Below are 15,282 nucleotides of genomic sequence, written 5' to 3'. Positions count from 1 at the left end.
TGAGCCTTGTGAGCTGCTGAGGTGCAGAACGCTCCGAACCTGTAGCTGGTACTACGTGGGGAGGCACCGCGCTCCGGCCGACAAGGATTGGACACAAGGAGACCCAGCCGGCGTCTCCTGCACAGAACCTGACGAGGCGGCGTCTGCGAATCTGCCCGCGCCGTGCGGGGAGGACGGGGGTTATTTATGCAGCTTCTGTGAAGGGTGAACTCCGTGAGACTCCATACAGATTGTATAGAAGAAGCTGTAAATATCTTCTTTTTCTGTTCCGGCTCTAAGTGCCCTAAGCTTAATGAGACAATGTTTGTATGGAAACTGCCTGAAGTTGACCCTAGGAGAGATTAAGTGAATGTTACTGTAGCTCGATGTTATTTTAGATCTTGGCTGAAGGCATGGCTAAGAGAACACTCCTATTGTTAGACTGTTTGTTTCACAGGTGCAATAATACTCATGTTTGCCATGATCTACACTAGAAGTACAGGGCTTGATGTCTTGTAAGAAAATAACCTATTTTACTGTAATTTTTTTATATATTGTAAATAATTTTATACAGCGAGAAATATTGTATATGTAAATAGAAGACAAATGGGTATTTTGCCTATTTCTGTTTTTATAAAAACGTGGTTTTTCAATGTTTGAAAACATTTCATCTTTTTAATAAAACAAGTTTTTAATTGCTGTGGTTCATCCTTGTCCTTCGGGGTCCCCCCACTCCTTTCCCCACAGCCACCGCGCTGTGCTTGGAGCCCTCGCTGTGAGAGCACCGCCAACAGCCGGGCTGCAGGTTTGTCTGTAGGTTTGTTGGGGCTGCAGGTTTGTCAGAGCAGATAACAGAGGACAGCAAACACGAAACCACGCGGTGCTGCATCAGAAAATCAGAAAGGAACGTCGCTCAGATTCAAAACACGCTTCCTAAAAATGGTTAAGTAAGCAGCGCTGTAATTTCAGTCTCATTTCTAGTTTATGCTGGACTGCTTTAATAGCATCCTTAATGTTTTCCAGATGCAGTTACAGTTTCGCCAGCAGTGTGTGGGTTTTTACTATAAATTTAAACACTGCATTTTTGTAATTACGGAGGCTTATTTTAAGGCATCCTCGTACATAAATTACTGCCGCTCTCCAGAGCTCGGTGCAGAATTCCAATAGAACAGTGGTGGAATTTAAACATAAATTCACAGCGCAGGTTCAAATACCTTCATAACTCATTCCCAAAAACCGAAATTCACCTCGTAATTCTGAGTCGTACCCGGCTCTCAGCAGCTAAGAAAGGTATTCACTGTTCTGGAGGAGAAGTGAAATAGTGATCAGGAGCCTGAAAACTGCTTTGCTCTGAAGTGGATGGTGCTGCAGCTCCGGCAGTGCACGGCTCCTCCACAGATGTAAATGAGATCATCACTCCAAATGCTGTATTTATGCAATTACTCTGCAGCTCTAATGAGGATCCTCTGGTTTCCCAGCAGCAGTTCAGCTGTGAGCCCTGATGCTGCTGCACCAAACTCACTGTTGTTAAATGCAGAGGTTTAACTTAATATCAGAGCGCTTTTCCTTCACACTGGAGCACTTGCAGTAGTTTGATTCCAGTCTGGACTGTGACTTTTTCTGCCTTCACAGTGCGGAACACAGGAATGGAATCAGCAGGAATACATGGAAAGTACAAAAATAGAGGTCCTTCTGTGACAGCAAAGCCTGCAGTTGTTCATGTGGAACAGATGTACTTTGGGCTTCTAATCATCCACATGGAAGAATGAGTTCCACATTTCACTTTTATAGCTCTTTCAAAGTGATATATAAGGGAGATTTAACATTTCTTCATTAAAAACAAAACTCATGTATTTGCTAGAGAAAAAAAAATTGCACAATCTAATTCCAGAAAGTGAGGATGACTGAAAGGCGCCCTAAACTGAGCACGTGCAGCATTGCGACAGTTCGAGGTATTTCCTTCTCTTTCCCCATAGCTGAAGATTTTCAGATTTCAGCACAGCTTTTGGCGCTCAGAACCTTCAGGAAGGAATCCTCACCCCTCCGCTCCCCATCGCGCTCTGCCTTTGCTCTGTGGGAAGAGCTGGGAACGTTCGGGCCCTGGCAGGTGTTGGTGCCACTTTGCTCCGCGCCACTCAGTGATGGAGTGAGAAGCACGGGGAGTGGAGGCGCCTCAGCCGCCCTCATCTCAGCCCCAGCGCCGCTCTCCAGCACTGGGGCAGAGCCTGGGAGCTCCAGAGCTCCTCACCAACCTCCGTGGGAGCAGGACGCTGGGCTGTGTGCCCTTGGCCACCCTGACATGGGGGAGGGGCAGCTACCACCCAACGGGTGCAGAGCTGTGAGCCCTGTGCCGTCTGCACACAGATAAAGCACACAACACCCCCAGCCCTCCAGCCAACGCCTGCTGCTCCTGTGCAGCACAGAGCGCGACCGAACCGCTGAGCGGTTTGAGTGGAAGGACCCTCAGGTGTCACCCTGTGCCGCTCCCCAGCACTGAGGCCGGCAGCCCTCGCTGTCCCGGCGCTCCTGGGCTCGCTGGGCTCTGGCTGGCAGCCTGCACTGCCCGCTCCCCTCGCTCGCAGGGCTCCAGATGAGGCCCTGTTATCTCACATCATAACCAGCGTTGGAGATGCCACCTATAAACCAGCGGGTCATGACCGAGGTGCTTTCAGATGCGGTGCAATGCATCTGAACGTAGGGGTATATCTGAGCAGAGGGCCATCCCCTTACAAAGAAACATAAATGCAAGACATATCAAGATATATCAATGCGGACCTGTGAAGACGGGGGGATGAGGGGCACGACTCAATAACCCAGTAAAGGTTCATCACCAACTCTGTTCTAATTGCCAGAGGGAGGGAACGTCTGAGAACTGCAGTGTGGTCGTCACAGGAAGCTGCAGCTTTGTGAATCTCAAGATAATCTCATAGCAGAAGAAAAAGAGATGCTGATCTCATCTCTCTCATATTCTATTATGAGTAACTGCCAACTCTTTTGTTAATTGCTTCAAATTAGTACATCCAGTGCGTGGTGTGGCTCCACCGGCCCACGGTGCGTCCATTGGCAGCAGGAGAGCACCAGCGCTCCGCAGAGTGTTCATGGCAGCACATCACCGTCATTGTCAGAGTGAGTTTGATTGGAGGTGAAGGACCCACGGCCCTGAGCAGCTCCTGGAGCACACGGGGACCATGGAGGGGCGGGAGGAACTGCCTGCACCAGTAGCACCCCAGATGGGACGATGGGAGAGAAAAAGGTGCTGTCAAAACCGATAGGAGGAAACAAAGAGTCCGTTGTAAACAACATTTTCACACATACTCTTATGAGATACCACAGAGATGGGCTCAATCTACTTGCAAGATAGATTGGTAGATTAGATAGAGCAAGCCGAGCACAGAAACGAACAAATCCTGCACAATGTTCCAAGTGAAAGTTGTAGCAAACGCAGCTGAGCGTGAGCACAGCCCGCAGCCTCAGGGCTCCATCCATCCCATACCGCAGTCAGGGCGTTGCGCTCCGATGCTCTGTGGAGCGCCTGCACTGCGCTGAGCCCACATTGCTCTGCAGAGAGCACCGCAGCGCTGAGCTGCACCGAGCTCAGCCCGGCCCGCTCCCAAAGTCAGGGGGTTAGACCCAAAATGGGAGCTGGGGCAGAACCCTCCTGCTGCCCTGCGGGCTCCCAGTGAAACGCAGGGGATGGAAGCAGGGAGGGCAGGAGCTGTAAGCGGGGCGGTTGTTGCCCCACTCAGGGATGGGGGATTTCAGCCCTCGGCTGCTGGCGGCCATTTGCAGGCTGCCTCCAAACGCTGCCTCCCGCTCACCCGCGGTCCTCTGTCCACAAGAAGTGCCAAAAAAAGTTTGTCCATTCTTCAAATTATAGGATTGTGTGGTTCTGTGGTTTTCTGTGGTAGAAACTCTGTGGTTTCCATAGCTATTTTGTGCACCTATAACAGAGAGTGGCTGTTAAGCTTTGCTTAAATTTAATTTTCTGAGCCAGAATCCCAAGCGTTAGCAATTTCTTTTGCTATATTTAAATAAAACAAACGCAACAAAGTCATGTAGCCATCGCCATGGTAACGAGCAGTGTTGGGGGAAACACAAAGAGGTAAATTCAACTCAAACCCTATGTAATATGACAGGGAGAGCTGTCCCTGCTGCTCATGTCTGAGATGTCCATAGTGCCATATGTGAACCTCCTGAGCCCGGTGAGGGCCAAAGCAGCCGCGCTCGGCTGTGTCAATTTGGGTCCCACCTCCCAGGGGCTGCACTCTGCTGACAGCACAAGGCCAACACCACGTCGTCACCGTGGACCCACAGGATGGGACAGATCCACCAGCCGAGCACTGCCAACCCATAGGAGGGAATGGCTTTGACTTGGAGATCCCGTGAAGTTCTGCACTGTTGGATCCCAAATGCCCAATTGCCCATTTTCCAGAGTGAGATTTTTAGCTGTGCAATAGAGCCCTGAGCTGCCACTGCAGAGGAGATGGATTCATCCTGAACGTGTTGGGCCAAAAACATTTGATTTCATCTTCTGACGTCTGACTTTTCAGCCACAATTATTTGATCTTGTAATATTTTATGTAGACACAAAATGAGTCATAGGCACCACTTTACGGAATGAAGACGCGTTCACAGAAAACACCTTTCCAAGCACAAGGAGAGCAGGAACAACAAAGGCTGCAACCACAGTTTGCATTACTTACCTCCTCATTTACCTGCTTCAGTTGTAATTCCTTGTAGTCAATCACAAGAATTCCGTGCTTTGTAGAGAACATAACTCGGGCAACGCAGAAGTTGTAGATGAAGTTACCTGCTGGAGGTTTACATGTAGTCAGTTATGGTGCCCCTTTAAATCACTCTGACTTTGGTTTCTTGCACTTGCACAGCTTGGAGCATTCCTGGCTTTCTGGCCTATCATGATATCATCAGGAAACATCTGGAATATCCCACTGGACATCCCCTGTGACATTTAATATAGTAGAAGAAAGCTACTGAGCCTGAGGCCTAAACACAAACCAAAACACACCAAAAAACCCTCAAATCCCAACAACCCCCTTTTTTGTTTACAGCCCGTGCACAATGACAGCACTGGGGGTTTGGGCAGATGGATGATTTTACATCCAGCAGAAGGGATGTGGGGCAGTGGAGGAGCACCAGGCTCTGCTCCCCCACAGCGCTGAGGATGCGATGGGAGATCAGAGCGGCTCAGCGCTGCGCTCACACCGGGCCAGCAGTGCCAGTGGGAGGGAAAGCTGCAGCATTTGTAGGAGGTGCTGTATCAGCAAACGCTGTCTTTGCTCTGAGGGCTCGCAGCAGAGCTGGGAGCAGCTTTATGTGGGAGTTTCCATTGGAAGCCATCCTTTGCCAGTGGGCGCTTGGTGCCACAGCACTGCTGGGTTGGCCATGGATAGCACAGATGGGGCAGAAACGTGGAGAAGTCTTGGGTTGGTATGTGGGTAAGCTTCCAAAAGCTGAACGGGACCAGACACAGAGCTGTGGCCCTCATTTGTTGCTTTTTGAAAGGGAATAGGTGGAATTACGCAACGAAAGAGCTCAGGTAGGAAGTGCTTGTGCCACAGTGCAGCAAAACCTGGCGTCAAAATGGCAACAAACTGAAACTATTGCTGGAGAGCAATTTTGAGATAAACCTGCCTCGGCAAGCTGCTGCTAGCCATGGCAGTGTGTGCAGCGCAGAGTAAATAAAACACATGGGAGAATAATGAGTCAAAGTGAATAATGCAGGATAGCATGACAGTGAGGTGTGTTTTTCCACTGAGCAGAAGGAGTTCATCCCTGCTGAGCTCAGAGCCTCCCGGCGCGGCTGGCTGGGATGCTCAGCACTGCAGCACCACCAGTGCTTTGGGGAGGGCGCAGTTGGCTTTTCTGACTGTTCAGCTCAGACGAAGGTGGCTGCGACACAGCGGGGAGGTGAGGGCAGAGCAGGAGGGAAAGAGAAAGGATCGGCACAGAGAGGCGGCTGTTGGATGCGAGGTTCGTGTGACACCAGAAAGAAAGATTGCCAAAGGCTCAGAGCTCCAAAAAGTAACTTCTCATTTATTATATTAAACAATAACATTTCTCTTATTATATTAAACAATAAGCACGAGTGGGTTAAAATTAAAATACCTTTCTTTCAATGCGTTACGACCATCAAAAGATAAATATAACTACAATAATGTACATTTTTTGAGATATTAGTCAAATTTAGGTCAACATTGCAGTTTCCACTTCGTTTCCACCCTTTTTAGGTCAGACTAAAGAAAATCTTACTGAAAGGGACACCAGAAAGAGCACAGTATGCTAACAGCTGACGGAACCCAATTCCCCAGGAGTTTACTTTGGACGTTAAAGGGGAAAGCAGAAGTTGCAAAAAGAAAAATTCCATTCTGTAACAAACTTGCCTTTATTTGCTTTATTTATAAAACTTTCAAGTAAAAAGAGCAGTAGATGAACTGATAAAACAAGTGTGTCAATGAATAACAGTTAACATACTCTAAAAATAAATCTTCTGTAATTCCACCATACTGCAAGCAAAACTCCTTCCTAAGAAAAGATGTTTGTTTCGAAGTCTATGGTGAGATGCAATGGTTGAGACACAAAAGCTTCACTGCTCCTCTGGTGTAGGAAGAGGTTGGAACGTTATTAGCACAGATAAATCACTATAACAGAGCCGATACTCAACATCTGAATTAAAGAGAAGTGGAATTCCTGAGAGGGAGGAATCAAACGCAGAAGGCGGCAGAAATCAAACTCTTACAGCATTGGGAAAGCAACGATTCTACCTGGACCAAAATTCCTTGGGCCGTGGTTCTACAGAATAAATACTCTTCTCAATGGAGAAACACTAAAGAAGAAATAGTAACCCCAAAAGGATTATAAGAAGAATCCAAGAAAAGTGCATTATCTCTCAGCATAAGATGACAAAATAATTCCTACAGAACTTCTAACAACAGATTTCAAAGATGAACAAAGAGGTGACAGTCAGCCCCAGCTCGGGACGTCCCAGCTCCAGGAGCTCTGAATACAGTGGGGACAAACGGTCTCACAGGGCAGAGATCTCATAAGGAAAAGCTGGCCAACACAACACCACCCCATACAGCAGTATTACAGGAGTACAGCTTCAATAAGCATCTGCTTTTACTGCAGAATGCCTGGTGTGCTTTGCAAGAGCGCGTGACCACGTCCTGGGGAAACCAGTGCAGGCAGATGTGAACACACTGCTAAGGGAACACAGTAACTCAGCACCTGTCCTACACGCAGCGCCTGCATGCAGAGCTTCCATGTGAGGAATTGTCTTTCCCTGCAGCTGTTGCTTCTCAGTGCTGTGTGCAATGTCTGGTTTCCCACGAGTCACTGCAGCAGGGACAACACTCCACACAAGACACACGTGCCATATAAATGCTCACTGACCTCTTCGTTTGGCTCAGTGTGCCACAGTCTAGCCATGTGTCCTAAAAGAAAGTAGCATCACCTCCATCCCTTCCCCAAAGCCAACGCATTGGTGTTCCTCCTGAAGGAGCAGCTCAGGTGGAAACGGAGGAAACTGAAGTTCAGGTGAGCATGAAGTGCAGCCTGTGTAACTGGAACGAGGCGAGGAGACTTCGTTCACCTCAGCACTTCCATGTGTGATCTGTGTGTGGGGGTTGAAACTGCTCCTGAAAGAACTTGTTGGTTGTTTTTTAAATGGGGGGGAGGGAGAAAAGGCAAAAAAAGAAAGTACAAGCAAATGTAGGGAAAAATCACGGCCTCAGCCTGAGAAACAGACAACACGTGGCCCACACGCGCAAGAGGATCAGAAATTAAGCCTACGCTGCAAAGCAACTGAAAAGTGGGGCTGAAACACTGCGAAGGACGCGAGCTCACAGCCCGCAGACGATGCCTGCTTTCTACCAGGTCTCTCACATTTGGCACCAAGAGTGAACACAGCTTCTCATGCCAACGACAGCAAGCTCAAAACAAATTTTCTCATAGCAGTCAGTCCTCCTTTTTTTCTTTTTCTTTCGCCAGAACTTTGAAATTCTAAGGGCCGTAATCTCATCTGTGTTTCTGTACAGATTTCATTTGTGTCCATCTCTCTATAGAGAATACATACACACAAATGTTAATATATAGAATATATATGCATATTCTACATATCCACTGTATATACACATTTTATGTACAGCACAAGTAACTATATACTAGGCATAGTATGCGGGCATGTATAGTATATACACACACTATTATTACATTATACATTATATATATACACACTAATAATATGGATCTCAAAATGTACACTGTATATGCATTGTGTATACTCACATTTTATTTATCTTGCATTGTTGCATCTGCCCAAATAGCAAAAGGCCTATTTGTGCTTCAAATTTCACCGTTCTGGAGGAAGAATGAGATCAATGTCTTGCCATAAAAGCTTTTGGCTTAGCAAATCAAGTGCAGTTATGATACAAAATGCTCAGTTACAGGCGAAAGGGAAGAACGTGGGAAATCATCTTTTCTACGTGGAAAACTGTATTAAATACACAACAGGGAGAAATCACAGCTATGTTTTCCTCTACTTCAGTGTCTCAAATTTTGTGTAAAAAGCGTTTCAGTAAAGTGAAGGCAACAAGATCTTACAGTGCAGGGGGGACACATTCTGTCCTTGCTAATTTGCTAGATCTTCTGTTGCTTATTGAAGCAAATATGAAGAATGAGTCCATAAGGAAACAGGAAAATGAGCAATTAGTTCTAATGCTGTGTGGAATGCTAGATTAATTCACATTTCTGCCTTCCTGCTCAGCAACTTGAAAACACCGATCCCTGCCTGAGAAGCATTATAAATGCCAATATTTCTGAGCACTGACAAAGCAGCAGAGTCTCGTTATGGTACATAACACAGACAATGAATCAAGCTGTTCAGCTCATCCACCCTGTCCCACTGGAGTGACATCATCCAAGGAGTATCCAAAAGTGGTTTTCCTTTCTGTAATGGCACTGCATACAAACAGGGTTTTATTACAGCAGAAGAGACACTACAAAGACTCATGCCCAAAAGAAAATGAAAAGGAGACTCTCACTCATGAATACAATTTGTTTAACTTCACTGAGATTCCTACACTGCAGTCATTCAATTAAGAAAATTATTCTTTCACAGCAAGTTTGATCTCATGTTAGCTACAGACAGACCAAGTTCGCTTTCAGAGACTTGAAGTCCTGTAAACCATCAGAAAAGAGGATGCCTTGATGTTTTAATACGTTTGATCATTTAATCTGATATACTACAAAGAAAAATGAGAAGGGATCTCAAATCAGACTCTGTAAGATTAGAAATCCCACTGCGCTCACATGGGTTCACTCAAAGAAGTACTGAAGTCGTCCTGTGGCTGTTTTGGTACTGCAGAGCATCGTCTCCCTTCCTGAGGCAAATTAAAGGTTCAGTTTGCAGCACAGGAGACAAAGCACTGTGACTGCCAACTCTGCACACCGAGATGGGCTTTCGGTCTGATGCACTGCTGCAGGTGTAAGGGAATGGATCTGCACGTTGTGGATGCACACAAACATGCACTCAGCCCTTCGCACCTCAGACAACCAACGCTCAGAACCATCAGTAAGATTAATAATTAATAATCCAATCTGATTATCTCTGTGAAGGAAAGCATCCAGAATAAGGCAGTTACAACAGAACGGGGAAAGATTGCCTTCGTTCAGTAAGCAGGCACTGTCATTGTGTTAGGAAAAATGAAAGGAAGGAAGCGAGGGCAGAAAAATGTAACTGCACCAATGAGGGTGAAGGAACAGCACATCTTCCAGAAAACGTTACAAAAGAAAGGCTGCATCAGGAAGAACAAAGAGCATCGAGCGCCTGCCTTCTGCACTGTTAGACATGGAGGCCAAGGTGAAGACAACTGAAGCCTCAGAATTCCTGTGGTGACCAGAAAAGGCATTTTAGTAAGCAAATAATTCACAGATTTATCGTAAGGACTTATTTAAATCAGACACACAAAATACATTGCTGCCCTTACCAGGAGGAAGCACTCAGTACCTCAGCCACACTTTAAAGCCAATCCAGACTACAGGACTTCCACAAGTTATGCATGAATGTATTGCAAGTAACATCCGTTTGAGCCTGGCCTTATCACAGCTAAGCAATATTTCATCTGTAACCCCATAAATAAGATAGGTGGAAGTCAAGGAACAGAGGTAGAGGCTCTCACACACATCAGAGGGATGACAGATTTGCTCTGGCAAATGGAGCCAACCTACGATGAGCTGCAGGGCAGAACTCAGCTGGAGCTTGCTGAGCATGCAGTTGTTTGATTCTATATGAAAGAAGCACTCAAACCTTTACCACAGTCCGTAATCACATCTGCATATGAGATAAAGCAAGATTTTACCTGGTCACTCAATTGCCAACCCATCATTTCTCCAACTTACTACAACAATTAAGTCCATCTTTTACAATGTCACCTACAATTAAAATCCAATGCAAACAAGTGTTTAAATAAGAAAACCTCCTAAATCACAGAGTTCTTAAATTTGGAGCACTTGATACTATCTATATTGGTATCCATCATATATAAATTGCCAGATTCTTTCAGAAAGGCCATATATCCGGGATAAAAAGGGACCATCTAATAATGAATTTGTGCTGAAGACTTTGACATAGATAACGCACTCATCAGCCTACCAGGAATAATTAAATAAACTCAGCAAGTGAAAGCTAATTCTATAAATATCTTCTTATCACCTTTTCTTTGAAATTTGTACTGCAGCCTCCAAAACCAGTCAGGTAATAAGCCAGATCCACAAGGTGCAGTTTACTATATGCAACGTTGTCTTCAAGACAAAGAAACTTTGTTTTCAGTATCTTGTTCAGATCCTGTTAAGTTCCTTACAAGCAGTAATTTTACCTACAACATATAATACAGTATTTCCTGCATTTCACGCCCTGGAAAAGCCGCGCAGAGCCCAGCTGCATCGAACCAGGCAGTCCTGTATGGAGTTGAAGTGACTAGAATTATTTTCACAACAGAACAGGAGTTGAGGATCTTTTGAAGCCGCGTTTAAAGGTTCCCCTCGGCCAGGGAGGAGCCCAGCAGCCCTACGAGCTCGGCATGTCGGCCTTACTGAGCGCAATGGCCAGCTCCAGGTCTTCTTGCTCCTGTCTCCGCAGCCGAGCCAGTCTTTCTTGCTCTGCTTTTTCACTCTCACGCTTTGCCCAAGCCAGCTGCTGCTCTTCATTTCCAAACTAAAAAATGAAAATGGAAAACGAATTAATAAATTCAGCAGAAAAGCCGGAGGAAATTATCTAAGAAATACTATGAATCAAACTCATTAAGTATGTGAATCAAGCACCGAGCTGTCTTAGGCAATCCTTCTGGACCAAGACAAAAATCCCCGCACCGCTCTCCTCACTTCATCCTTTCCTTCTTCTCCTCAACTTCCTCCTCCTCTCCCCACAGATCAGACCCAGCCGTGCATCCTGCACCCCAAACCCCCCAGGTGGCACTTCGGGAGCATTGCAACCCTCAGCCCCTCTTAAGAGAATTCCATTTGTTAGCTTTTAGATGGTCAAACCAAGAGCTATTTATTCTTGTGCAATTCTATTGCTTAATTGTAGCGTTTCCTGCTGAGGGTGAGGGGCTTTAATCGTGACTGTGGAGACTGCTGATTGGGGAGAAGTTTCATCACTTAATCAGAAGTTACAAAAAGTGCTTCTGTAACTGTTCCTAAAACGCATGCAGAGTTCTTCCAGTAAGAAACAATGTAAGAGAACCCACTTCACTTCAGCAGAAAACACTGAGGAAATACAACACATTTGAACATTCAGCTTCCAATGCCTGAGCTTCCCCAAACGCTTTCAAATACACCACAACAAAACCGCTCCAAGACGTGACGGCGTTTGCTGCTGAACATGCAGAAGTTTGGTTTGCTTCCATTTTCTGCATGACGTATTATACAAATACTGGCAATAATTCTGTAAATGAAATAATAATTTACATCTAAACTAATTGACAGTATCATTTCCTTTTGTTGAATTTGAGCATTTGCTGAAGAGGGTGAAGCCAGCAGAAGTGTTGGCAGAGCTGTACGTGAATATCAGCATTACATCCTGCTTCCAAAGCTTGCTTTTTAATGCCTTTTTCTGAACGTTCAGGAAAACTTTCTGTTTTTTAGGAACAGGAGGGGAGAGAAGGCCATGGAACGTGGTGGTTTAATTTCAGCTGAAAATATACTGCAAGAATTGCCCAGGGGTCCACAGCACCATAACTGAACACAGCGATGCACCACTGCTCCTTCCTGACCAACCTGCAGCACTGCACTGATTACAGCACAGCCTGAAGGAGCAGACCCACATCTCACTGCACACACCTCGAGGGCACCACTTTTCCATTCTGCACTGTATCTACAATACATAGTTTTAAATAAATGCTACTATCTGTATTTATAAGTCCAATTCTCATTTACTCTACTTAAATTATGCTTTCTCTGGATGCTTCTGTATGCTCAGTTCCTCACTTTATGAGTAAAATCAAGATGATTTGATGAGAAAAAAAAAGAGGACTAATTAAGCACTTCTCTTCAAACGATGCTTCAGCTTTCAGTGCCATGGGAGTGCATGTGAGGAGCTTTCCATTCAATGCTACTGACATCCTATGAACGTCCCACACACCTGCAATGATATTTCACTTTGAAAGATATCCACCCTACTGTCAGCTCTCATTTAAGTACGTTCAGGGAAAGGTAAGATTCTGGTGCTCACTAAGATTTTAAGTAGACGTTCCTCAACATACAGTGCAGAGAGACTCCAATAGAAGCAGGACTTCTCCATATATCCCACAGACTCAAAAAGAATATCCTACAGCTGGAATGACTGAGAGTAACAGTTACTCTTTCCCATAAATACAATAAACTTTGGTCAAACTCCCTTTGGGTGTCTTATTAATATGTACATTTTTCAATAATGGTGAGAACAGCTGTATCCCTGCAGCTTGCATCTTTGGATAGGTCTTCCAAGGATCTGACAGTACAATCTCTGACTTGTTTACAATGCACAGCTTCTATTTCCACGGGTAAAAGGGGCTGAGTAAAAGCTGGCCATGCCTTATCGCAGAGTTAATGTGAATTCAAATGCTCAGGGGCGTAATGCTGGCCATCAGATGGTGAGCTGGTTTACACAACTCCTCCCGGCCTCTGACCCGTGCACAGATGGCTCATAAAGAGCCCACAGAACCCAGTGACATGTCACTTTAGGTAACTTCTTTTTTGTTTTTGCATAAGTCCAGGTTTCAAGTCTAAAACCATGCAACACAGCTCTCCTTTCATAAAAACTATTGGTTTGTTTTTTTGCAGAAGTACAGTCAGACCCAATGCATGAATGAGGAAAACAGCAGACTTTGGCAAAACTAATAAAATACACACAAAAAGCTACAGCTGTTTGTCTGCTAAATTACCAGATCGTATCATGAGAAAAGAAAAATAGTTTGCTTCTAAATGCTGTGGTTTTTTGCAAATTTAATTGCTTTCTGCAGGCTGATGGATTGGTTTTTCTTGTTGATCTGTAAATTGAAGCTGGAACATAGAAACACCTGAAATACAAGCTACCAAAACACTTCAGTTTGCTCCAAAGAGTCGTATTTAGTGTCAGTGGAAAAGCTAAGGATGCAATGAGAACATCCTTAAATGGTGCGTGCCATGGCCAACTAATTATTTCTTTACAACAGTAAAGAATTCCAAATCACAGCCAGGTTATTCCATCACTCAAACCAACACGGCACTGTTCTCTGGTTCCACAGATTTGAACTGTGTGTCAGAACACTTTCTGTAAGGAAAATGGCAAAGTTTCCCAAGGAACAGTTGAAGACAAGCAGAATACTCTTCCTGACTGCAAGGTAACGAGCAGCAATTGTAGCACCACAATCATGTGCAAGGCAAACAAAAATAAGCACCAAAAAGGTCAGGGAAGCTGTCGCATTCAGTTAACTCCTTTTATAACAGTAGAGAGCCGCTCACAGAATCACTCAATTTTTAGTTTTATTGGATGAGGTCCCACCTAACAGTAAGGGCTGCTACTCCTGAGCTCACTTCTACCTTTCCTCATCTTTTTGTTAATCTCCTCTCCTGGAAACTTGATGGCACAGAGAATTAAGTGCTAGAGCACCTATTGGGAGGGGGATCACCCGCTGTGGTTAATTGTTCAGCACCTTCCATTAGTGTAAGCCACACTTTTAACATAAGAAATGCAGTCTGTAAGTAAGACAATAGCTGGGAAACAGTGATTCCATTTCATTCCTTGTCTCTCTTTCAAGGAGGAAGCTAGGTGGTGGTCAAGAAATTTCAGATAAAGCAAGTTTTGCGTCTTATTTTTATTAAAAATGTCACCATTTTGTATACAATCACAGAACTTAACTGTGCATGAAATTCAACAGGCTAAGACTAACTGTGGTAAAGCATACAGAGTATCTTCAACTTGGACATCTTCGGTATCACAGATAAATTAAAGCACTGAGGCCAGCTAAACGTATGCACAGGTGACCTCAACTGACAATATCACATAGGAAAGTGATACACATTTACTATTAGCTAATAATCAGGGGAAAACATTAAAAAACAAGCAACCTGAAAGGTTCAGCTTAAAGATCTCCACTCGCTGAGCACCAAACTGCGCCCATCGGGAACAGATCAAACTGGCAATTTCACTGCATGGCAACGTGACAGAACAGAAACACATGAAAGAAGGAAGAAACCTGATGCTGCGAATGGAACAGATTTCTACCTACTTGTGGAAGCAGGAAGAACCACGCTACTACTATATTTACAGTGATTTCCAATTCAGTAACACAAGTGCCAGCACAGAAACCAAAAGCAGGCTCTCAGGAACCCGGACTTTTTACGACTGGGTTCTTGGCTTCACTTCCAGACCTTCAGATACTGCTTTTTGGATTGCAATATGGAAGCTTCTGCGTTGGTTCTACGTAACAACTCTGTCTTCTTTGTCTAACAAGGGCTTTTCTACAATACCATTCATAGGAACAAAATGCAACAGCTAAATTTGCAGTCTCTGTCTTGTATATATATCCTTACGATCACATTGCATTGTACACAGCAAACATTGTGACAGGATTGTCAGGGTTTTTTCATAACAAATACAAATACTCCAGGGAACCTTTCCCTTTAAGGATTCACTTCTCAGGATATGGTGAGATTGCTGTATAAATGTCTTCAGCAATTATTTCTGAATCTGTACATCATTGGCTCCCAAAAATCAATTTACAAAATAGCCTCCATGCAACAAAAACAATACACAGATTCTGCTACAAA

At 44.8% G+C, this 15,282-nt stretch overlaps 1 protein-coding gene across 1 annotated transcript in view; it reads right to left on the bottom strand.

Annotated features, from left to right (window-relative positions):
- Positions 1–11,062: 11,062 nt before the first annotated feature.
- Positions 11,063–15,282, bottom strand: part of EPS15L1 (epidermal growth factor receptor pathway substrate 15 like 1) — a gene marked incomplete at both ends in the record, with an annotated part of 30,782 nt that continues 26,562 nt past the window's right edge. The window contains one exon of the mRNA XM_079546922.1: positions 11,063–11,209. Coding sequence (XP_079403048.1) covers positions 11,063–11,209 — 147 coding nt within the window. The remainder of the gene's footprint in view (positions 11,210–15,282) is intronic.

This window comes from Tetrao urogallus, assembly GCF_951394365.1.
Source record: "Tetrao urogallus genome assembly, chromosome: 25".
Taxonomy (NCBI): Eukaryota; Metazoa; Chordata; class Aves; order Galliformes; family Phasianidae; genus Tetrao; species Tetrao urogallus.
Note: the sequence above shows the minus strand (reverse complement) of the source record. Positions and strands in the feature narration are given on the sequence as shown.